This window comes from Armigeres subalbatus, chromosome 1, assembly GCF_024139115.2.
Source record: "Armigeres subalbatus isolate Guangzhou_Male chromosome 1, GZ_Asu_2, whole genome shotgun sequence".
NCBI classification, from domain to species: domain Eukaryota; kingdom Metazoa; phylum Arthropoda; class Insecta; order Diptera; family Culicidae; genus Armigeres; species Armigeres subalbatus.
Genome location: NC_085139.1, coordinates 174,353,624 through 174,378,473, shown reverse-complemented (window position 1 = coordinate 174,378,473; position 24,850 = coordinate 174,353,624). Strand labels below are relative to the sequence as shown.

At 41.8% G+C, this 24,850-nt stretch overlaps 2 protein-coding genes across 2 annotated transcripts; one reads left to right on the top strand and one right to left on the bottom strand.

Annotated features, from left to right (window-relative positions):
* The first annotated feature begins 783 nt into the window (after window positions 1–783).
* Window positions 784–20,771, top strand: LOC134205543 (PHD finger protein 14). Its single transcript, XM_062680843.1, has 6 exons — window positions 784–1,151; window positions 12,841–15,808; window positions 15,872–15,973; window positions 17,140–17,489; window positions 17,556–17,664; window positions 20,564–20,771. The coding sequence occupies exons 2-6, from the start codon at window positions 12,866–12,868 to the stop codon at window positions 20,579–20,581; spliced, it is 3,522 nt and encodes a 1,173-aa protein (XP_062536827.1). The 5' UTR covers window positions 784–1,151; window positions 12,841–12,865; the 3' UTR covers window positions 20,582–20,771.
* A 1,466-nt stretch (window positions 20,772–22,237) lies between these two features.
* Window positions 22,238–24,068, bottom strand: LOC134205542 (60S ribosomal export protein NMD3). Its single transcript, XM_062680842.1, has 2 exons — window positions 23,859–24,068; window positions 22,238–23,793 (listed from the first exon to the last, which is right to left on the bottom strand). The coding sequence occupies exons 1-2, from the start codon at window positions 23,924–23,926 to the stop codon at window positions 22,329–22,331; spliced, it is 1,533 nt and encodes a 510-aa protein (XP_062536826.1). The 5' UTR covers window positions 23,927–24,068; the 3' UTR covers window positions 22,238–22,328.
* Window positions 24,069–24,850: the final 782 nt, after the last annotated feature.

Here is a 24,850-nt window from a genome sequence, read left to right as displayed (position 1 = left end):
TCGGGTCTAGGCCGCGTTTCGACATTGATTGATCCATAATCTGAACATTTAGTGTGCAGAGATAAGCCCCAAACACAACAGCGACGGCAAATTTGACAGTTAGCCCATGTTTTTTTTTTCTGTCAAATTTGCCGTTTTCGTTGCCGTTCCGCTAACATTGTGTTTGGGGCTATACACATGGACAGACAGACATTTTCTCAGTTTGTCGATTGGTGATCGTTCGCTAATTGGGGCACGACCTCACCCCAACTAGCGAATGCAGTTCGCTAATTGACTTGACTTTTTGCATTGAACAAAGGAAAATTTTATGCGCCAGATCGAAAACAAAACGTCAACGCGTTTTTCACATCAAATTCTGACGTTTAGCTGTTTTTTAATTGGATTAAATTAGCGAACCCCCAACTAGAAAAAAATCCAACTAGCGAACGTTCACTAGATAGCACATAGCACCACATAGCACTATGGATCTCTAAGCCTTTTATAAAAAGTTCCTTTTTAGAGTAAAATAACGAGAAAGGCAAAAATAAAAATAATTTCACTCGTTCGCTAGATTTTTTCATAAATCATGAGATATTTTTTCTTCAGTGTAAATTTTCTTGAATAATGTTAAATTATTAAACAACAACAGGTGGCACTCGCGTTGCCAAACGGATTTTCTATCTTTTACACGAACGTGCTGCTCTCTACGATGCTTATCATCAGTTCCATTTAAATTCGCCAATAGAGTCCGCACACATTGCTCGAGAGTGACGCAACGAAATGTTTCACGCACACATGCAAATGAGTTTGACAGCAGCCGTCGTCACTAAAAAGAAAAGATTTTCATCGGGCGCTGTTGTTCGTGTCGAAAAAAGTGCTAATTTTCTGAGAAAAAACAATTTTTGCCTGCCTAACATAGTGCGAACAGTGCATGAAGTCTGTTTGAATCCGATTGTTGGTCGTGTTTCCGGAAAGCACTTCTATTCGGAGGTGAAAACATCAATTTTCGAACGTCCTGGAGTGACATTATCCGGTTAGTGTCGTTACGGTGGAAGAGTGGTCCGAGTGGGTGGTAGGCGGCAAAGAGCTGGCAAGAGTGAAAAGGAAATACTGCAGTTTGGAGGTTAGGAATAGTTTGTTTTTGTTTGCAAACTCTGGTCGCTGATCCTGAGGTGAGTTGTTACTGGTTTTAGATTCAGATCTGTACGTAAATTACAGCAAATGCAATTTGTAGAAAATTTCTACTAGAAATGATCAACAATGGTACAAAATTAGAATTTTGTTTGCAGCATGTAGTTTGTTGCCCAGTAGGTATAATGCTGTTTTGTAAAAACCTTCGTAGTAACTATGAATGGAAATTAGGGTCTGTCTCATCATTTCGTACAAAGATAAAAGAAAACTTCCGGCCTTTCCTTTCCAATAATAATGTGATTGAAATTTGCAAGTTTATTAGGTATTTCTATTGATACTTTTATTCATGCTCGAACTTTTACCACAGACAAACAGACGTAACAGCTAGAAGAATTTGTTTCAAAAACCATCGCCCAGTTATTTTACTACCACCTAACGTGCATGTTGTACGAAACAAAGTTTAGTACGACAATGTCAACAGAAGGCGCTAGTGTGAGATGTCAAATACAAAGGTATACGATGCGCGCGCCCCTGGATGTGAAACTCGCAAACAGTTGAATTTAAAACGACCGTTGAGGTCATGGTCGATGGGAATATCTTCAGTGTTACGTCTGTTTGTCTGTGCTTTTACTGTCTTGGCTATCGATTGTCAATACTACGCCTCAACTCACAAGCAACTAAACGATTCTAATTTACTTTCAACATCGTACATTCAACTCATTTTATTGATCTATTTGCCATTTATTAATCCTTTTTAAATGCAAATTTCTGTCTCAGCGGCACTACAAACAACAGAGCCTAAACAAATTGTCCCTCGCTTTCGTTTTTAATGACATGTTTATCTCTGATACAACTTATGTTAATTCCAGTGTCCATTATTTATTGTACAAATGAAAATGGTAGAAACACTTTTTAAGACAGTATCCTCAGTCAGTGTACACATAAGTTTTACCACTTTACTGCCCACGGCGAATCCAGTAGAATAAAATTATAACAAAAAAAACAACTTTAAATAAAAAAAATCTATTAATTTCTGGCTCTATTGAGGGTCCCGATCAATGTAATATATATTCTAATCTAGTTACTCACGAGTTGAGTTTTTCATTCATTTCTGATTCATTCTTCATTAATCAAATGCAATAAATGAATAGGGTATCCAATCATGGTTTAAACCAAACACACTTAATTTTTTTTACCGGGATCTCAGCAAAATGTTGAACTTTTACCGAGATTCGCACAGCCGTGCCCCAGCAAACATGTTTTTTGCCGAGATTTCTGTCAAAATTGCTGAAAATCAGCAAATAATTTGCCGAAAATCATCAGCTAACAAACGTCATTTTTGCCGTCATTTTGCTGGCGCACGGCTGTGCGGATTTCTGCCGAGCTGCAGAAATAAAAACTGAGTGTAAATGGCAGGCATCAGATGAGCCGTCAGAATAAAGTTCATTTATTTCATTATAGAGACATGTTACAACTGCGAACTCTAGTTTATATGGAAGCTTAGTTCATTATCTTTCTAAAAACATCCTGGGTTCACATATTTATGCTTAGTTTCATTGAAAAAACTTAACAATTACATTACATAGATTCGTACTATGGTTTGAACTACACTGTTCATGGTTTGAACTACTGGCAGCAGCTCCTAAATATAATACTAATTACATGCATGAAACGCTCAGGAAACCTATAGAAAACCAAATTTGTTTTAGTATTCATCTTCTCGCATTAGATTAGTAACTCGAAACATGTGAAAATCGCCTAAATTATGGATACAAAAATTGCGATTTTTTCTTTTTAGAAATGTAAACAAAATGCTCCAGCTAGGCGCATGCAGCGCTATAGCGGACAGCAGTAGAACATGACTGCATTTTACAATGTAGTTCAAACCATGATCAGTTGTTACCTTGTATTAATGTTGCTCTTTTAACTATTTAAAAATGGCTTTCTTTTGATATATTGATCTCACTCCTGTGTCATGAAATGCGTCCTTTATGAGCTTTTTAAAATTGTGCCACTGGTGGGGGATTTTAGCGCAAATTTTTGAATCGCTCGATTTTTCTGCTTAACAATATGTACGAAAGTTCAAATAAACTCCACCACTTTCAGTATGTTCCTAAGTATGTCACTCATACTGTTTAAGGATCATTTCCTGCCAATGAGACTGAGTTTTAGTTAAGTCACATTTATTGGAATTACCGTTCTTTTTTGAATTCGCTTTCTAGTCTAGATGTTAGATAAGATGCATCAAAGACAGGAGACAGGAGGTTTGCGCAGGCCCAATAAGCCGCCTTAAAAAACAACCATTACGAACGACAAAAAAGATAATACGATTCGATACAATCGGCAACGACGTAGGCGACGAATTAAGGATCACGATTGGAAGCGAACATGGAACTGCACGTCACTAGGCTTCGCAGGTTGCGACAAATAATCTACGATCAATTACATCCCCGCCCCGCAACTTCGCGGTCGTAGCGCTGCAGGAAATCTGCTGGACAGGACAGAAAGTGTGGAAAAGCGGGCATTGATCGGCTACCTTCTACCAAAGCTGTGGCACCACCAACGAGCTGGAAACCGGCTTCATTGTGCTGGGAAAGAAGCGCCAACGCGTGATTGGGTGGTAGCCAATCAACGCAAGGATGTGCAAGCTATGGATAAAAGGCCGATTCTTCAACTATAGCATCATCAACGTGCACAACCCACACGAAGGGAGATCCGACGAAGAGAAAGAAGCACAACTGGAGCAGACATACGATGGATGCCCACTGCGGGACGTCAAAATCGTCATCGGTGACATGAACGCTCAGGTAGGAAGGGAGAAAATGTATAGACCAGTCATCGGACCGGATAGTCTGCACTGCATACCGTATCGAACGTCAACGGCCAACGATGCATAAACTTTGCAGCCTCCCGCAGAATGGTAGTCCGAAGCACTTTCTTCCCCCGCAAGAATATCCACAAGGCCACATGGAAATCACCTAATCAAGTAATGGGAAACCAAAACGAGCACGTCCTAATCGACGGTAAATTCTTCTCCGACCGCAGTGCGAATATTGAATCCGACCACTACCTCGTTGCAGTATGTCTGCGCTCAAAACTCTTGACGGTGTACAACACGCGTCGGAGTCGTCCGCCGCTGCTAAACATTAGGCGGCTACAAGACTACTAGACTAGCCCAAGACTACGCGCAGAAGCTGGAAGCGGCACTCCCAACGGAAGAGCATCTAGGCGCAGCTTCGCTTGAAGATGGATGGAGAGATATTCGATCCGCCTTTGGAAGCACCGCAACCGCTGCACTAGGCACGGTGGCCCCCGGATCAGAGAAAGGTGGCGGCAGCACTACGAAGAGCACCTGAATAGCGATGTGGCAGACAACGGTGGTGGTATGGTAATGGACCTAGGAGCACGCGCGCAGAACATGCGAGTATCAGCTCCGAATCTCCAATAAATCCCGGAGGATATCGGCCGGCTGAAAAAAACAAAGCCCCTGGAGTTGACCAAATACCAGGAGAGCCGTTTAAACACGGTGGTGAGGCACTGGCTAGAGCGCTGCACTGGGTAATTACCAAGGTTTGGGAGGTTTGCAAGAGAGTTCGTTGGGCAGTACCAGGCGGGATTTATGGGTGAACGCTCTACCACAGACCAGGTGTTCGCCGTACGTCAGGTATTGCAGAATACCGCGATTACAACGTGCCCACACATCATCTGTTTATCGACTTCAAAGCCGCATATGATCTGGACCAGCTATGGTAGCTAATGCACGAAAACGGATGTCTGGATAAACTGATACGGTTGTTCAAGGCGACGATGGGCCGGGTGATGTGCGTAGTTAGAGTTTCAGGGGAACTCTCGAGTCCCTTCGAAACGCGCGTAGAGGGTTACGGCAAGGTGATGATCTATCGTGTTTGCTATTCAACATCGCTTTGGAGGGAGTAATACGAAGGGCAGGGATTGACACGAGTGGTACGATTTTCACGAAGTCCGTCCAGTTATTTGGTTTCGCCGACGGCATTGATATCATGGCACGTAACTTTGAGAGGATATAGGAAGCCTACATCAGACTGAAAAGCGAAGCTAAACGGATTGGACTAGTCATCAACACATCGAAGACGAAGTACATGACAGGAAGAGGCTCAATAGAGGTCAATGTAAGCCACCCACCACGAGTTTCTATCGGTGGTGATGAAATCGAGGTGGTTGAAGAATTCGTGTACTTGGGCTCACTGGTGACCGCCGATAACGATACCAGCAGAGAAATTTGGAGACGCATCATGGCAGGAAATCGTACGTACTTTGGACTCCGCAAAACGCTCCGATCGAATAGAGTTCGCCGCCGTACCAATCTACAACCGCCGCCGACTATCTACAAATCGCTTATTAGACCGGTAGTTCTCTACGGACACGAGACCTGGACGGTGTTCGTGAAGGACCAACGCGCACTGGGAGTTTTCGAAAGGAAAGTGCTGCGTACCACCTATGGTGTGGTGCAGATGGCGGAAGGTACATGTTGCGAGCAAATCGGTGAATGATAAGTGCCTAAAAAATAAGTGAGTTTTTTGCCAAAATACACACACAGACAGACATCACCTCGGTTCGTCGAGCTATGTCGATTGCTATACAACACTATGGGTCTACGGGCCTTCTATAAAAAGTTTGTTTTTGGAGCAAACATATAGCTTTTCGGTATACTTAGTGTACGAGAAAGGCAAAACGTGTTCAGATTTCAGATAATTTCTTTTCGGCCCGTTCTGGGCAAGAGCTCTGGGAGTAACCAGTTGCCTGCGGAAGATGGAGAACACGTAACGCTTGATGTGTTCCAGAGTGATATCTGCCTGGGGGCAGCAGGGACAGCATGGACCATGTCCAAGGGCTTGACGACCCCTCCCCAGCTGTCTGCGAGTCAGGGAGAACTGCCTAGGGCGTGGTGGGATTTAGCAGTGGGCTCTGCTAAAATCCCTCCCAAAAAACCACAAGTGGGCACAAGTGGGTAAGCGGACTCTATCAAAGCGACTGTGTGCCGCTTCAGAAGCACAAGCCCAGGGAGTGCCAATTGGCATGTGGAGTGTCCCTACTTCGGTAGGGTAGCGCTTGAGCTGCTTCGGCAGGGAGTGAGTGATCTGTTTGTGCTGAGGCTGGAGTGTCATAGCGCGTCACCGCTATTGTCACCTCGAAGCGCAGCAGAAGTCTGAGTATGGACTGCACATGCTAAGGTAAGAGTGTCGTAGCGTAGTATCGTTGATTGGTCCCTACATACCGCTATCGACACCTCGAGGCATGGCAGTGGAGTGTTAGAGTGAGTTGGAGTGTCCCTACTTCGGTAGGGTAGCGCGTGAGCTGCTTCGGCAGGGAGTGAGTGATCTGGTTGTGCTGAGGCAGGAGTGTCATAGCGTGTCGCCGCTATTGTCACCTCGAAGCGCAGCAGAAGTCTGAGTATGGACTGCACATGCTGAGGTAGGAGTCGAGGTACCCATCGACACCTCGAGGCATTGCAGTGGAGTGTTAGAGTGAGCACCCGAAAAAGGGTCACATGGAGCGAATGGTCTTTGGAGAAGCTGCTTCGGCGGCAGGGTAGCAGTGGGTTGTACCCACACACCTACAGTTGTGCATGGGGAGTGTCCCTGCTTCGGCAGGGTAGCGTGTGGTCTGCTTCGGCAGTGGTGTGATTGATCTGCTCGTGCTGAGGCAGGAGTGTCGTAGCGTAATATCTGTAGGCCCAGGCAGTTACCGCTATTGACACCTCGAGGCATGGCAGCGGAGCGCCCGGGAGAGCATCCAAGTAAGACTCAAATGGAGTGAATGGTGTGCGAGAACCCAAGTCAGTCTCGCATAGGACGAGTGCCTGTGTGAGCGATAATGAGCGAGTACGCTTAGTACTGCCATCCCCCCAGAAGTAGTACTGCGAGGTAGTTCCTGGGGGAAACGATGGTGGAGCCCAAGGGAGGTTAGTCGGTATTACCGGTATGGTCGAGTCCGACACTCCAGTACACTTCCGTGTGGTAGTTTGGCAACTACAATGCACGTGTACTGGGTTAGTGTGTAAATGCATTCTCCCTTGTAAAAAAAAAATAAAAAAAATAAAAATAAATAAAATGAATGATATCTGCCTACCGAACGATATCACACGCTCTGCGTGATAGCGAGCATGATGCCAGTCGGGCTGGTCATCCGGGAAAACGATGAGTGTTTTGAGCTACGTGGCACCAGACAAGCCCGCAAATGCATCAGGGTGACTTCGATTGCCTTTCTCGTGTAAAAAAATACTAAAAAATATGAAAAATATGAATGAGACCAATAAAGCAGCTGGTAAGGATGGTATCGGAGCTGAGCTCATCAAGATGGGCCCGGAAAAGCTAGCCACTTGCCTGCACAAACTGATAGTCTGAATCTGGGAAACTGAACAGCTACCGGAGAAGTGGAAGGAAGGGGTTATATGCCCCATCTACAAGAAAGGCGACAAGTTAGAGTGTGAGAACTTTCGAGCAATCACCATCCACCAACCACCATCACGTGAATACCGGGACTAAGACAAGGTGATGGACTTTCGTGCCTGTTGTTCAACATTGCGCTAGAAGGTGTCATGCGGAGAGCCGGGTGTAACCGCCGGGGTACGATTTTCATCAGATCCAGTCAATTTATTTGTTTCGCGCATGACATAGACATTGCACAATGGTCCAGGATTCAGATTTATGCGGAAAGATGCATTTTACTCCCAAACTATATTTTTTAGAAAAAACTGTTGATCTACAAAATTGTTCGAAATAGTAAGGCCATCATTATGGATCTACAGAAAAATAGGGTGGCCCATCATTTGAAAAAAAATAGAAAATATTTTTTTTATTTCTCGGAATATTGACATGTTATGTTCTACAAAGTTGTAGCGTAGCTTATTCCAATCAATTTCGCTAAAAAAAATATTTCTGTAGCTCTTAAGTTGGTTGATTTAGAGCAATTTTACCTAATTGGATTAGGGTGTACCTTAAAAAAACAGTATTTTTAATCTACTTTTTTTTGTTTTAGATTTCTCGAAAAAGTCGTGTTCAGGTGACTATTAGAGCTCAAAAAAATATAACTTTTGATGGATAAATATGCTCAATATATTTTTCCAATCAAAAGTTATAATCATTTTTCTGTCAAAATAACATTTTTTTCATAAGTTGATATCTCCGGTTAGGGCAAACCAAAAAAATATTTTTATACGGCATTTGAAAGAGAAATTAATATTCTTTATTATGTCAAAAAATTGGGGATATGTTATTTTTTTTTATCTCAAGTTTTATCAATTTTACTAAAATCATGTTTTTTCAAATAAATTATTATAACTCGACAACGGAAAAATATACAGACGATATTCTTATAGCAAAACACGCGTTTTGAAAAGCCCCAAAAGTCTTCAGAACATGACATTCGTGAGAAATGGAAAATAAAAAATCTACAGCTTTAACCCTTTTTATAAGTTTTATCATTATCATCGTATTGCAAGATTTACGAGAAAAAATGCATTTTCGGTCTGAAGCATACTTCTAAGTATCAAAGTTTGTTCTACAAAGTTGTTCTGGATACTTGGGCCCTTATTATAGAGTTACCGAAAAATAGGGTGGGCCATTTTATAAAAACGTGAAATTTTGCGGAATATTGACATTCTAAAAAGTTGTATCGCAGCTTTTTCCAATCAACTTTGCTATATAAACATCCTATGTAGCTCTTAGGCTCACTTGTTTAGAGTAATTTTACTTATCAGGATTAGGGTGTCTCTTCAAAACAAAATTTATGATCTGCTCATTTATTTTTTTATTTTTCACGAATGTCACCTTCTGAAGACTTTTGGGGCTTTTTAAAACGCGTGTTTTGCTATAAGAATATCGTCTGTATCTTTTTCCGTTGTCGAGTTATATCAATTTATTTGAAAAAACATGATTTTAGTAAAATTGGTTAAACTTGAGATGAAAAAATAACATATCCCCAATTTTTCGACAAAATAAAGAATATGAATTTCTCTTTCAGATGCCGTGTGAATATATTTTTTGGTCTGCCCTAACCGGAGATATCAACTTATAAAAAAATGTAATTTTGACAGAAAAACGATAATAACTTTTTATAGGAAAAAGATATTCACCATATTTACCCATCAAAAGTTGCATTTTTTTGAGCTCTAAAAGTCACCTGAAGACGAAAAATCTTAAATGAAAAAAGTAGATAAAAAATACTGTTTTTTTGACGTACACCCTAATCCAATTAGGTAAAATTGCTCTAAATCAACCAACTTAAGAGCTCCAGAAAAAGTTTGTTTAGCAAAATTGATTGGAATAAGCTGCGCTACAACTTTGTAGAACATAACATGTCAATATTCTAAGAAATAAAAAAAAATATTTTCTAATTTTTTTTATATGGTGGGCCACCCTATTTTTTGGTAGAACCATAATGATGGCCTTACTATTTCGAACAGTTTTGTAGAACAACATTTTTTTCTAAAAATATAGTTTTGGCGTAAGATTCATCTTTCCGCGTAAATCTGTATCCTGGACCATAGTGCATTGTCGGCCGAACATTTGCAAAGGTGGCAGAACTGTACACCCGCCTGAAACGTGAAGCAGCAAAAGTTGGACTGGTGGTGAATGCGTCAAAGACAAAGTACATGCTTGCGGGCGGAACCGAGCGCGACAGGGCCCGCCTGGGAAGCAGTGGTACGATAGACGGGGATACCTTCGAGGTGGTCGAGAAATTCGTCTACCTCGGATCCTTGCTAACGGCTGATAACAATGTTAGTCGTGAAATACGAAGGCGCATCGTCTGTGGAAGTCGGGCCTACTACGGGTCTTCCACGAAAGGCTGAATCACATAATGCTGAAAACTCATAAGGCTGAAATAACAAAAGGCTGAAACTCGAAAGGCTGAAAAATCGTAAAAAACCAATATTAGTGGAAGAATTCACATTTGACGTTAAAAGGGGCCCAAACTAAAATGATCCGCAATCTTCTTGTGACTTTTTATTGCCTTCCAATTTTTATACGGACTTCTTATTTTTTTGTCTATACAGCTCATAAAATTTTGAGTTAAAATAGAAGGGAACAAGACTTAATTGTTCTTGATTCTTTTATTTGGTTTTTGATTCTTGCTAGATTGCTTTCTATTTTTTTATTCTTTTTTCTTCTCCCTTCTTCTTCTTCCTTTTACTTTTTTATTCTTTCTTCTTTTCCCCTACTTCCTTCTCTCTCTTTTTTCTTTCTTTTTTATTCAATTTCTTCCTTTTTTCTTCTTTCTTCAATCCTTCCTAGTTCCATCTTCCTGTTTTTACTTCCTTCCTCGCTCTATCTTCTTTCTTCTTAGTTCATCCCTTATGATTCTTCCTTCTTAATGTCTCCTTCCTTATTCCTATTCTCTTCTTCCTTCTTCTGCTTTCCTTGTTGCTTCTTTTTTCTTCCTACTTCTTTTTTCTGGTTTCTTCATCCTTCATTTTTCTTTGCTCTTCTTCTCCCTTCTTCATTTTTTTCTTTTGCTTTCTTATTTCTTCCTTCTTCCTTTTCCTTGTTTTTTCTTCTTCTTTCTTCCTTCTTTCATCTTTGATTTTTCATCCTTTCTGTCTTCTTTCCTCTACCTTCTTCCTTTTTCCTTATTCCTTTTTCTCTATTATTTCTTCATTCTACTTCCTTCCTTCTTCTTTCTTCTTTTTTTCGACCTTTTTACCTTTTTTAATCCTTTCATTTTCTTTTTTCTTCCTTCTTTCTTGTACCTTGTTCCTTTAACTTTCTTCTTTTGTCCTGTTTTCTTCTTCCTTCATTTTCCTTCCTTTTTCCCTTTTGCCTTCGTCTTTCTTTTATCTTTTTTCTGTTTTCTTCATTCTTGTTCCTTCTTCTTTCTTCCTTCTTCATTCTTTTATCTGAAATGTCCAACTTAGCGACCCGAAATGTAGGTATGAAGATTACCGGCAGAGAACTTATAAACCGTGATTTGTGGAGCGAGAATGAAATGGTTATCCTCTGTTATGGGGTTGAGGGATATTCGATGCGATTTGCGATCAATTAAATCTGCTAAACGAAAGTTTGAGCAGAAAAATCGGTAATTTTTCGTTGGCGCTTGGTGTGGTTTGACTGAACCCCGACCAAATAGACTTTGTCTTCTTTAAAAGGTGTCAGATACGAATGACCATAATCATTTATTTCATTATCGACAAGACCTTCGTCTCTCAGATCGTCTGTTTAGACAATCGTATATGCTTCACAACCGTTTACCGGATTCTGATTCAGCATAACACTTTGGATACCTTTGGATAACACACTAACTTTGGATACCTCATTATCTTTATCATTCCTTCTTTCTTGTTTCTTCTTGCTTCATCATTATTCCTTCTTTCATCTTTATCTTACTTTTTCTTTCTTCCTTCTTCTATGTTCTTTCTTCAATATTTCATCTTTTTTCCTTCTCCCTTCTTCCGCCTTCTTTCTCTCTTCTTCCGTCTTCTTTCTCTCTTCTTCCGTCTCCTTCTTTCCTCCTTTCTTCCTTTCTGTGCAAATTTTATTTTTTATTGTTATACTTTATTCTTTATTTTTTATTCTTTATTCTTTATTCTTTATCATTTATTCTTTATTTTTTATTCTTTATTCTTTATTCTTTATTCTTTATTCATTATTCTTTAATCTTTATGTTTTGTTCTTTATTCTTTATTCTTTGTTCTTTATTTTTTTATTTTTTTTTATTCTTTATTCTTTATTCATTATTCTCTATTCTTTATCAATTATTCACTTTCCAATCACTCAACCTAGTTGGTATAACATATCGTATGATTGAGATTCATTTCATCCCATCAATTTCAGTCTTTCGATACATTTCAGCCTTCTGATACTTTCAGCCTTTTGAGACTTTCAGCCTTTCGGGATTTCAGCCTTTTGAGTTCAGCCTTATGTGTTTCAGCCTTTCGTAGGACACCCCCTACTACGGGCTCCAGAAGAAACTGCGGTCGAAAAAGATTCGCCACCGCACCAAATGTGTCATGTACAAGGCGCTAATAAGACCGGTTGTCCTCTACGGACATGAAACATGTACAATGCTCGAGGAGGACTTGCAAGCACTCGGAGTATTCGAGAGACGGGTGCTTAGGACCTTCTTTGGCGGTGTGCAAGAAGACGGTTCGTGGCGGCGAAGATTGAACCATGAGCTCGCCCAGCTCTACGGCGAACCCAGTATCCAGAAGGTAGCTAAAGCCGGAAGGGTACGATGGGCTAGACATGTTGCAAGAATGCCGGACAGCAACCCTGCAAAGATGGTGTTCGCTTCCGATCCGGCAGGGACGAGACAGCGTGGAGCGCAGTGAGCGTGATGGGCAGACCAGGTGCAAAACGACTCGGCGAGCGTGGGGCGTATGCGAGGATGGAGAGATGTGGCCTCGAACCGTGTATTGTGGCGTCATATTGTTGATTCAGTGTTCTGTTTAGATGTAGACTAAATAAATAAAATGAATGAATGAATGAGCGTTTTTAGAGTGTTTTGGTATACATATAACACTATGGGTCTTCTGGCCTCCTATCAAAAGTTCGTTTTTGGAGTGATCATTTAGCCTTTCGGTACAACTTTGTTATACGAGAAAGGCAATAACTGTGCAATGGTTAATGTTCAGTCAAACCGTTAGGACATAAACATTTATTTTATGATAAATCATTTAATTTCATAACGATAGATTTCTTTTTATTATTTTATGCCATACTAATTTTGTCATTTAAATTTTATCTTTCATTTTAGCGGAATTTGAACGGCAGGTTTAACAATGAAAAGAAAATCGGGAAACGATTTAACAACGCAAACATTGTTGGATTTCGATCTTGGTGAAAGTTCTTCGGACTCGGATTTCAGGATCGAAGATCACGACGACGATAGCGATGACTTTTCGGCCAACAGTAAGGAAGACGACGGTGACGATGATGACGGTGATGATGATGACGATGATGATAATGGGGGTGATGACGACGACGAAGATGGCAGTGGCGAGGGCGAAGATGAAGATGGAACCGATAGCGGAACTACAGCGAGTGGTTCCAAAGTGGTGGAAATTCCGAAACCGGGACTGGCGCCACCGAAGCCTGTCAGCTTGGAGGAAGTAATGAAGCCGAGCCTAAAAGGAATTGACAAGGCAACGTTGAAGTTGTTGGCCACGCCTATTTGCTGTGCATGTTTGGGAGATCGGAGTGATGATCAGAACGAAATAGTCGAATGTGATGGATGTGGTGTGACGGTTCATGAAGGTTGTTACGGCGTGAGTGAAAGTAACAGCGTCAGCAGTACAATTTCGTCTTGTTCAACGGAGCCATGGTTTTGTGAGGCATGTAAAGCGGGAATAGCTGATCCAGATTGTGAACTGTGCCCCAATAAAGGAGGCATTTTTAAAGAGACGGATGTTGGTAAATGGGTGCATCTGGTTTGTGCGCTCTATGTTCCCGGTGTTGCCTTTGGTGAAGTGGATCAGTTATCGTCGGTGACTCTGTTTGAAATGCCCTACAACAAATGGGGTGCAAAGACATGCAGTCTCTGCGATGATACTAAGTTTTCTAGGACAGGAGTTTGCATTGGTTGCGATGCTGGTATGTGTAAGACCTATTTCCATGTAACTTGCGCCCAGTATGCCGGTCTGTTATCGGAAGCGCATTCAGAAGAAGCAGATCAGGCCGATCCATTCTATGCTCATTGTAAGATACATTCAGATAAAACGTTAATCAAGCATAGAAAGCGAAACTACAACGCTATCAAATTGAAAGCTTTCAACAGGAAAGTGGAACAAGAAGCGAGGAAATTGGAAAAACCCTCCCCAGAACAGGTACGTATAGAACGTAAACTGGCTAAACATAGGAAAAAGTATGTTATCCACAAAGAGACTAAGAACCCACCCTGGGTTCCAACGCAGAAAATGCCTCGATTGCTAACCACTAGTGCAACAGCATGCAAAAAGCTTCTATTGAAAGCTGAGCTCATGGGAATCGACACTGCAGCGATGGAATTCCAAGAAGCTCAAATGACTGCATTGTCTGATGTTCGCAAAAAATGGCACATTCCACCAGCTTTCAGCGTGGAGTTTATCGGTTACTATCTGGATCGGACAGTGCGACTCAAGGAAATCAAAAACAATCTTCAAGGACAAGTCACATCCAATCAAAAGTTACTAGGAGAGCAACAGCGACTGCGAGATAAGTATGATTCAACAGTAAAAACTAACCAAGAGGCAATGGCCCAAAATGATGGACTGAAAGATGCGATCAAGAAACTGTACGACGATATTCATGCACTCTGTCCTAATAAACCATTAATTCCAATTGAACAAATTGGCAAACCTCCGTCGGTACCTCCCATGCAAAATCCAAACGTAATCATAAACACCCCTAGCTCAACGCCTCCAGCAAGAACCATTACAGTTCCCACGGCCGCTGCCTTGAAAATGGGAGTTGGATTTCCATTGCAAAATCTTATTGCTCCGGGAAAGCGCGATGACACCGGCCGCATTTTGAGTACCCAGTGCAAACAAAACAGCGAAGAGCTATTGAACGAGTGCGGAATCTGTAAGCGGTGCTCAGATCAGCATCTTCTAGCCAAATGCGACACATGTCATCTGTACTATCATCTTGGTTGTTTGAATCCTCCACTAACGAGGCTCCCTAAAAAATCTAAACTTTACGGTTGGCAGTGTTCTGAATGTGATAAGTCTGATGATTCCGGTCCGGAAAACGTTATACTACCGAAGGCTCCGAGGAAATCAAGAACACGCTACAGCAAAGATGGAATTATCGTTCCGTACGACATGCCATCGCCAGAATTTGACAGATCTCCTGAATTTGTGCCGAAACGTTTGCGGAAAAGTGCTAGCGTTAGTGGCAACACCAGCACAGCTGAAAATAGTCCCATTAAAACTACTTTGAATGGTATCGAAACCAAAGAAGTGGTTCTGGAAATTAAAAAAATTGCCCTGGATTTGACCGATAAAGAAGCTTCTAGGGAAACTTCGATGGAATTGTCTGATAAATCCTTGGTGAAAAAAGGTCGCAAGAAAAAGCCTAATGAGATGAGTGAGGATGTCAAGCCCGTTTTGAAAATTGAAATAAAAGACGACAAACCGAAACCGGAGTCTACAACATCTGTGAAGCCTGTGGTCGACGAGTCTGTAACTGTTAAAGATGATATTCCCAAACTGTCACCTATTGAAATCAAGCAGAAAGAGATTAAGAAAGATAAAAAGAAGGAAAAGACAAAACCTTCGACACCGTTACTAGAAGGCAGGGAGCAGACTTCGCCAGCGTCGAAACCATTAGTTGAACCGAAGGAACCTATTGCCTCTGGATCATCTTCTCAAGAGACTATATCCACAGCAACAACGTCCACTACATCCATAGGGTCTGTCGAAGCTATACAACCAGCAGCGATGGTGGAACAATCGTTTGTCCCTTTAGTTCCGATACCTTCCATACCGGTCGAAACCGAAAACCACCCTTCCGGGGCTCCTTTCCGCAATCACTCGCACAAACACAGCAAGCGAAAAAAAGAAAAACATCGAAATCGGTCGCCGCACGAAGACGGGTCCCCCACAAAAGAGCACAAGCGCAAACGGAAGCGGAAGAACCACGATATCGAAAATCCCAACGATGTCGGTGGAAGCGGCGGCAGCAGCGTCCCACATGCTGTCTGCTCTGTTCCGTCGGACGACAATAGGCCTCGGATCAAAATTAAGGTTGCGAAGTGTGATCGCTTTCTGTTGTTGGTTTATTAAACTAAATAATTGTCTCTCTTGTAGATCAAATCAGTACTAGATGGTTCTAATACCCATACAATATTCTACGTTCCTAACGATAGCATAGAACCACCAAGGCCCTCGACAAGCAGCGAATCTATTGTGGTGAGTGAGAGAACTTAACTTAATTTTATCAAATCAATGGTTTTTCGCTTTCCGCATCGCGTTTGAAGTTTGTATGGAAATTAGTATGGGAGAACGTATAATTTTGCAACGTATATTTCTATTTCTAGAGGTTTCAGTTCATCGTAAACCAAATGGCACATTGCGTTAAAGTATAACCTAAAGGATGCCGAAAAACTTTGCCGAACATGGCAAGTTGCTGGAACGTTCACGAAAAAAGTTATATCTCGTCAAAGATTGAGTGTTCAAACCATTTTGCAAAAAATGGTTTATTCTGCCAGCACCGCCGAACTACCTACGTAGTCCAATAATTTAGCTGAGTGTTATTTCCAGGCTACTGACATCCTATTGTTTATCCCATCGCCAAATCGTAGCCTGGATGTGCTGAGCTATAATTTTTTTTCATACTGCGTTTCAATGATGACAGCGGTCTATGTCTATTGATGATGATGACACCGCGCTTGTCACCGGGTCGGTTATTTTAAAATTGTAATTGATTGTAATTAATTGTAATTGATCTGGCAGTGCTGGCAGAAACATTGATTTTTTGCATATGGTTTATTTAAACAATCAATTTTCGAAACGTAATAACATTTTTTGTAGATCTTCCAGCTACATACCTTCTTCGGCAAAGTCTTTCGGCACCTTTCAGACTATATGCTAACGTATTGAGTTACGTGATTGATGATAAATTGAAGCTGCTAAGAGCAAAAATGCGAAAAAGTACGTTTTCACATACTAATCTCCATGCGATGCGGCATGCGAGGTTGCAACCAATCAAGCCCATATTTTGCACTGTTGATTGGGGTCCCAAAACGATTCAGAAAAACCTTGATCTCACTTGATCGGATAAAGTTTGTGTTTTTTCATACAACTGCGTCCCACTCTAATATATAAGTATTATATTAGGTAAAACTAGAGAAAAACAAGCTACCTTGAGAGTGCATTCGAATGCTCACAAACTCTGATTTATGTATGCAAAGCAAATTATAATTGCATCAGAATCCATTGTGTTTACTTAGAATAATTAATCCAATTATTGGCACAGTGTTCCAATATTTGCGGTAGGTATTTTGTTATTCATGTTCCTATATTTTAATTTTCTAAATACTGTATCTTACCACTAAACATTCTTATTTTTCCTGCAGCACAAAAGTACTCCACTCAACTCACCAGCCATTGTACCCAGCACCAAAATTCCAATCAAACCCGAACCCGCTAAGGCAAGCACGTCTGCTCCTGCTATACTTTCTCCAGTGAAGTCGCCCATCCCTTCGTCAGTGGGTGCAGCAATATCCGTACCGGTTATTGGCACGAAACAATCATCACCACCACCGGCTGCTGCCGGCCGTGGTCGAGGCCGACGGCTCAGTTTAATGAGACCAAGCCGGCTGAACGCATCGTTGAACTCATCCTCCGGAAATAACTCATCAGCCGCTGGCGGCGAACTGACTTGCGATGTCTGCAATCAACCCGGAATGTCTAACAATATTGTGCAGTAAGAATTTATCCAATTTGTTGGTAAAACAGGTATTAGAAGTAATAAAATATGTTTGAATTCTAGGTGTGATGAGTGCCACAAGAACTATCACTTCGGCTGCTTGGATCCTCCAGTGAAGAAATCGCCTAAACGTCGTGGGTATTCCTGGCATTGTGCAGATTGTGATCCAACGGTAAGCTCTGGTAAACTCGTTATAAAAATCTAGTTTCAAATAACTTAAAGATATTTAGAGGAGTAAATTGCAAATATATTTGGTTCGCGATTGTGCATATTTCGTATCGGTGGTGGATCCGAGTGCTTAGTTTTGTTTTGTGCGGTCGGAAAGTAAATCAATTAGTGAAATGTGCATGTGTCGTCGTTTGGCGAGGTACTTAGTTCCATGGCCAACCGACAAGATATTGCCAATGTCGAACTGAACAAATTGCACAGTTGTCCAAAGGAATTGCATCCTCAACACCCACGAATTTGTCAACAAGAGACATCATTCGCCCACCATCTCTAAAAAGACGCTGCGACGAAGGATCGGTAGGGGAAACCGCCAAATGTTGAACGGCTAGGGTAATTTGCCAAATGTTGAACGGCTAATTTCTTCGCCTATTGTTGAACGCATGTGCATTTCTTATGGGAGTTCAACAATAGGCGACAAAATTAGCCGTTCAACATTTGGCGGTTTCCCCTAATTTTGTCGCCTATTGTTGAACTCCCATAAGAAATCTCATATTCATCCATATTACGACACTATTCTCTCCCAAAACAACGTTTGTAACGGTGGCCCATACTGCCCCATATGGTGTCTCATATTCGGGAGTATAGTCGGGAGCACACATTAAAATAAACACATTTTCAAAGGTGAATTCCAACAATTTCCAAACGCATATTTCATCATTGATCAATGTGATATGAAAGGTAACAATCCCTAGAAAAAGTCAACTACATTTGAATGATGTTTTTTGAGCTTTTCAGTGCTTTTCGGAACGATTTCCTTAGGTGGTCCATATTGCCCCGTTCCCCCTACATGGCCAAAAGGCATTCTGTTCAACGAATTTGACGACAGCGGATCAAAAAACATGTGGATGCCGTTGTAATATCTCCTGCATCGAGCCTCTCTCAATTTTCAACTCCAACTTCCGGACTAGACGAAATTAGTCGACACCGATGCTGCACAGCACTGCCAGTGTGGCTTTGGAGGTTGCAATATCTTATATCAAGGTCTCTGATTTGCCTATTAATGAGGATTCGCATCGCCGCTGGGACGCACCCCTGCCTCATGCATAATGAACGTCTCTGAACCCCTTATCACAGTCAAGCCCTTCCTGCCAGCGGCCTGCAGTCGTCCCGGTGCTGTGTTTGGGATCGGTGAAGAGGCCTTCAAAAATCAATACGCAGGCAATTACCCAGCTCATCAGAACTGTACACGCTCTCAAATACATATCGCTTCCAGCACGTCTGCCTTGAATATCCCTTTGGTAGTTGCATCTCTCATACCTCCAGAATGCAGCCTATCTCACTCTTCCACGGAAAGCTCGAAATTCATCAGCATTGAAGAACCCAGATCGCAACCAACGTATCAAACACTTTCTCCTCGATCTCCGGGATGCACGCTTGCCCTAAGCTTTATGGAAGCCTCTGAGCCCTCCCTGCCACCGTTCAACAGTCGTCTCGGTTCTGTGTCTGGGGTTTGCGAAGAGCTTTTCCGCAAACCATCTCCAGTACCCAACGTTGATGAAGAAATTCTCCAAAACCCTCGAACATCTCTTTCTGGCATCTTGAGTACATCATCCAACCTGGGACGCAAACTTGCCATCAGTCATGAGAAAGCCTCTGGTTCACTCATCACAGTCGAGCCATCCAGCCAGCGAATTACAGTCGTCCCTGTCGACCCGGACCGCGGTCCTGTGTTTGAGCTGGACGAGGAGGTCTTCCGCACACCATCGGCAGGCAAGTACAATACAGCAACTAGGTCTTCTCTGCCTGAAGGATACCAAAATGTGGGCGGCATCAATTCTTCCATCGAAGAATATAACTGATCAGTGATATGACATCGTCATCTTCATCGAAACATGGCTCAATGAGAACACGCTTTCTAGTCAGGTGTTCGATTCTGGATATGAAGTTTTCCGTTGCAACCGGAGTCATAGCAACATCCGGAAAAAAATCCGGAGGAGGTGTATTGGTCGCTGTTAAATCAAGCCGAAGATTCGTCCTGAGAATGTCTTGAGCAGGTTTGGACGTCAATCGAGTTGGGCGATCGTAAGCTGCTTCTTTGTGCAATATACATCCCACCTGATCGAACCCACGATATTAATTATGTTGGAATTCACTGCGATTTCGTTTCGTAGATCCTTGAGGCTCCTAATGCTATTGATCACATTATCGTACTTGGTGACTTTAACTTGCCAGGTATCTCGTGGGAACACACCCCCAACAGCTTCCTTGTTCCGAATGCTGGACTCTTCGTTCTCCACGCTGGAGCTACGAAGTTTCTCGATAATTACAGTTCAGCCACGCTACAACAGATCAGTTCCATTGATAATGAAAATAATCGCTATTTGTACTTATGTTTCGCTAGCGATGAAGGGACATCCACATCCTTAACTATGGCTCCATCGCCACTAATGAAGGTCGACTGCACCCACCGTTCCGAGCATTTTGATCAATGTGGCATAGAAGAAGGCTTGAATTCACTTCATCAGTACCTTCTTATATGCCACATTGGTCAGAATTCTCGGAGCGGTGGGTGCAGTTGACCTCCACAAACGTCAAATCAGAGACTAACCCGCAGGTAAGCTGGCGGCCATTACCCCTCGCGGAAAACTGGATTGCTGAATTTTTGTCCTCCTTCGATCATCACTTCTCTGTGAGGGCTGCCTATACGATTCTGTTTTTTCGCACTTGTATCCAGTTTTCCGCGAGCGGTAATAGCCGCCAGCTTGTCTGCGGGTCAGTCTCTGGTTAGACTCGTTTGAAACTCCGTCACTAAACTCATTTACATATTAGTGTAAATAACATGAAATGCCAAATTACTTTCCTTATTTTGTCTTGTCAATCAAATTTATGTTTTCTATTTTTAGGATACCGAAACCAACTAAAACAACGAACCTTGAAGAACAGTCGCCAGCCGGGATGAACAGTGATATCAAACGTACATGAAAAATGGATCTGCTTTACTGGACCTAACTTTAAATTTCCATAAAAGCGTAAATCAGTCTAAAATGAGTATTTTCTGTATGCGATATGTCTTATATTAAAAAGAAATATGGAATAAATAATGAACCAAAATGTGCAATGGTCAGTAATTTAATTTGAGAAATGCTTAATGCTTGGAAATTTTTCCATATCATTCGTGTATTTCAAGAAGGAATCATTTGCTAATTTTCCCTTTTTTTCGGGCAATCGCGTGCATCAAAAGAAGGATTGCCTTAGGGTGTGGCCAGAGTAGACGCGAAGTGGGAAGCGAAGCGTCCATACGATTTAACAGCTTCTTATTATTGATTGTTATTCCTTTGCGTGTATTTTTTGCGCGACGTCGCGTTGACGCGTCTACTCTGGCAGGCACCTCAGGTAGATATATTTTAATGCGCGCTTTGAAATAAGAAGCTATTCACCTTTCCTGTTCTTGTCATTTCACCCATTATGTTGAGTTCAATTTCTAACAATGCTAAATAACTCTTGCACAATGCACATTTGCCTCCCCATGTACAATTGTGTGCCCCAGGGCCTATAGTGAGGATATTTCATTAGAAAAAAATATCATGTACTATTTTCTGGGGAATGGGGGTCTGAAAAGTGTTGCTTCCATCTTCGATCTAATGGCTTTCTTCATCTTTTCACGGTGTGCCATGACATCAATGTCGTCGGCAAAGCCAAATAGCTTAATAGATTTCGTAAAAAAGTCCACTCGTGTCAATCGCAGCTCTTGGCATTATTCCCTCCAAAGCGATGGTAACCATACCGTAACACTCTGCGCATTCCAAAGGGACTCGGGAATCCTCCTGAAACTCGACCTACCCACATCACCCGATCTATCGTCGACTCGATCAACCGTGTCCATGCATTAGCTGATCTCGATCGATTGTATCATATTCATAAGCAACTTTAAACTCGTTGTATTTGCGTCATTTCTGCAAAATATTTGGCATACGACGTACACTTGATCCGTGGTAGAACGTACTCCCAGGAATTGCGCCTATTCCCCCTCTGAACTTTATAACAATTGATACTATTCGACGGCATACGTTTGGAAGCCGTGTTAAGACGTGTGGTAAGAACATGCTGAGGGTGGCTGGGTTCGATTCCCGGTGCCGGTCTAGGCAATTTTCGGATTGGAAATTGTCTCGACTTCCCTGGGCATAAAAGTATCATCGTGTTAGCCTCATGATATACGAATGCAAAAATGGTAACCTGGCTTAGAAACCTCGCAGTTAATAACTGTGGAAGTGGTTAATGAATGGATGTAATGCCAATAAGAAGACGTTTGGAAGATTACCTACCTTATTCAATAATGTGATTGTGCCGTAGTTGGTACAATCCAGCTTATCGGCCACACTCATCTACAATTGACTAGCGTTTCATATAAGGATTACACTATATCGAGTGATAAAGCTGGTAGTCTGAATACCTCCTTAGTCGGAAATTGTCAAACGTAATTCCCACTTTTGATTCATGAGAGAATAATCAGAATCAACTCTTGAAGAAAAAGTATTGCTAACATGTTTGTGATATTTTACAAATAACTAATTCGGTCGTTCGGTTTGATTTCCACTGTAATTTCCTGCCAATATCAATCTACAATAAATGTTTCAATCAACATTATTTTCAACAGAAATAACTCGGTAATTAAGCCTCCGCCATTTCGACATCATCAAGCACCAAATCGTCCAACATTTCTTCCAATGTAATGCGCGGAGCCGATGGATCTGCCATATCGTTCACATCGACCGGAATAACTTTTGAATTGTCTTTGAAGATGTTCACATTCTGTCGCAAGTCTGGGTCGTCCTCCAAATCCTCCAGGAACTCATTGTAGTCATTTTCGATATCTGTGTCCAGAGCTACATCTTCGGTGAGGTGTTTCAGTTTCCAGTTGCGCGTCTGTTTTCTGGCGGATTTATCGTAGTACTTCTTGATTAACAAAATATCGGGAACGGATTCTTGTTTGAGCTTCTCGAACTCTGCATTGTTAATGTTGGCATCCTGCAAATCGTAACCCATGACCGAATCTCCAGGTTTCAGCAAATGGCCCAGATGGGAACGTATATGCACAGTATTTTCGTTGATTCCCAACTCGGAAGCCTTCACAACCCAAACATCAGCCAAAACGTGACGGTATGAAACCGGTCCTTGTCCCGGGAAATTCTTTTTCTCATTGTCACGCACGATTTCAATATCCATCACAATAAACTCGATCATCTGTTTGGGATTACAAATCGTTTCGAATGGATTCTTCCAGAATGCCATATTCTGTACTTCTGCCATTTGGGCTGTCCGCGGATCCATCAGGTGCACTGCATTAGCCACTTTAGTGACCAAACAAATTGGCGAAATATGTCCCAGTTGTTGCTGAAGCTTTTTGTTCAAACAAACAAGACTTCCCTTGGATATCGGAACCACGTCCAGCGCATATGAATATTTGTAATTGTAGGAATTACTGTGGATGTCGTGGGAAATCAGTTTCTTCGAATTAGTAACTTTAACGGGAAGTACTGCCTGAACAAAGTCGACCATTTTCCTAGCATGGGCATCAGTTGCGTAGTAAAAATCCAATCCTCCCGATGGGGACGGTTTGATTCCCAGTGTATTTTCATGAGCCTTGTGCTTCAGGATCATCTGTTCTAGATAGAAAAGTGTTTTCTTGTTGATGGCCTTCTGGCGCACCTGAACTAAACACCGCCAGAAATCTTTGGCCTCCGTCCGGTGGCAATCGTCGCACATCTGATTGTTGACGGTAAATTCAACCACGAAAACCTGCTGCAGCACCACTCCATCCATAACTTCTCCATGGACCGTCAGTTTTACCTTTATCCGCTTGGAATGAGGTTCCGTCCATACGAAGCCAGCATCGACCAGCTTAACTTCCTTCAATCCTTTCAAACGCTTCAAGCAAACCGACAACAGCTCCTTCGATTCCAAACTACACTGAACCCATTCACTGGGAGGGTTCAGATATCGTTCGCAGTTCCGGCAGAAGAAAACGACCGCCTGTTTGGGAATATTGGCTGTAATGTCCACATGCGTGCGTAAGCAAGCCACGCACATATTGGACGGATTTGGCTCAATGGGAGTTCCGCATTCGCAGCAAAGACTACAAAACATAAAAATGAGGTTATGATTTAAGAATGAAAACAATGTGGCTTATATGGGACTTACATTTTATTTATATTCGTCGTACTGTTCGACGCCATAGATGGCGTATCGCCAGTTTTCATATATTCCATAATGGAAATAATAAAATAGGCGAGTATTATAAGAAATTATGGGAAAATACGTGGAAAACTTGGTATTTTCACTCCATCACGAGTAGCACGTAAACACGAAAGGAAGGAACACGACCGACGAACAGAAACTTTGACAAGACTCGAAGAAGTTGCAAAACAGCAGGGGCAGGGATGCCAGAGAATATTTTCAAATGTCTTCACAGTCGTTTAAATATGTCTTCAAATGTCTTCAATATAAAAATTATGATTATCAGCGAGAAATTTTAAAACCCAATCCAGTATTCCGCGAGCGGCAATAGACCTGTGCAGGAGTTCATCAAATTCACTCACCCGATGGATTTTGACATTTGAGCGGGTCGTCTTCTCGAACAAAAGTTCATTTTGCGTTCATTATGCGACCCGCTCAAACGTCATAATTTCTTGGGGGAGTTCATTTTGCGTTAGTCTATGGTCGCCAGATTGCCTATCACTGTAAACCTCGAATTACCCATTAATGAGGAAAAAATACACTCTTTTTTATGATATATGAAACTGTCACAATAATGGGTATTTTAAATTTTCTAATAATGGGTATTTTATCCTCATTTGATTAAACAAAGCGATTACCCTTTAATGAGTGAAAAAGCACTTCTAGTGCCCGTGTTTGACAAAATCGGTTGTGCTATCAATTTCAAGTGCTGGATTTGTTTTGCGAAAACTGCTCTAGTCGCTGTAAGTAAATATTATCATCAGTGCCAAGTTTTTGTGCAATAATGTTTCACCAGAATAATGAAAATTACTATTTTCCTTGTTTTCAGATCCTATTGTAAATTCTGGAACCGAACAAGCGCAATCCTCTGATCGCCGGACCGGCGGAGCATGATGGGAAGCAGAAAAAACAACATCAGTAGGAGAACTACTCCCGCAGTAATCCTCACATTGATG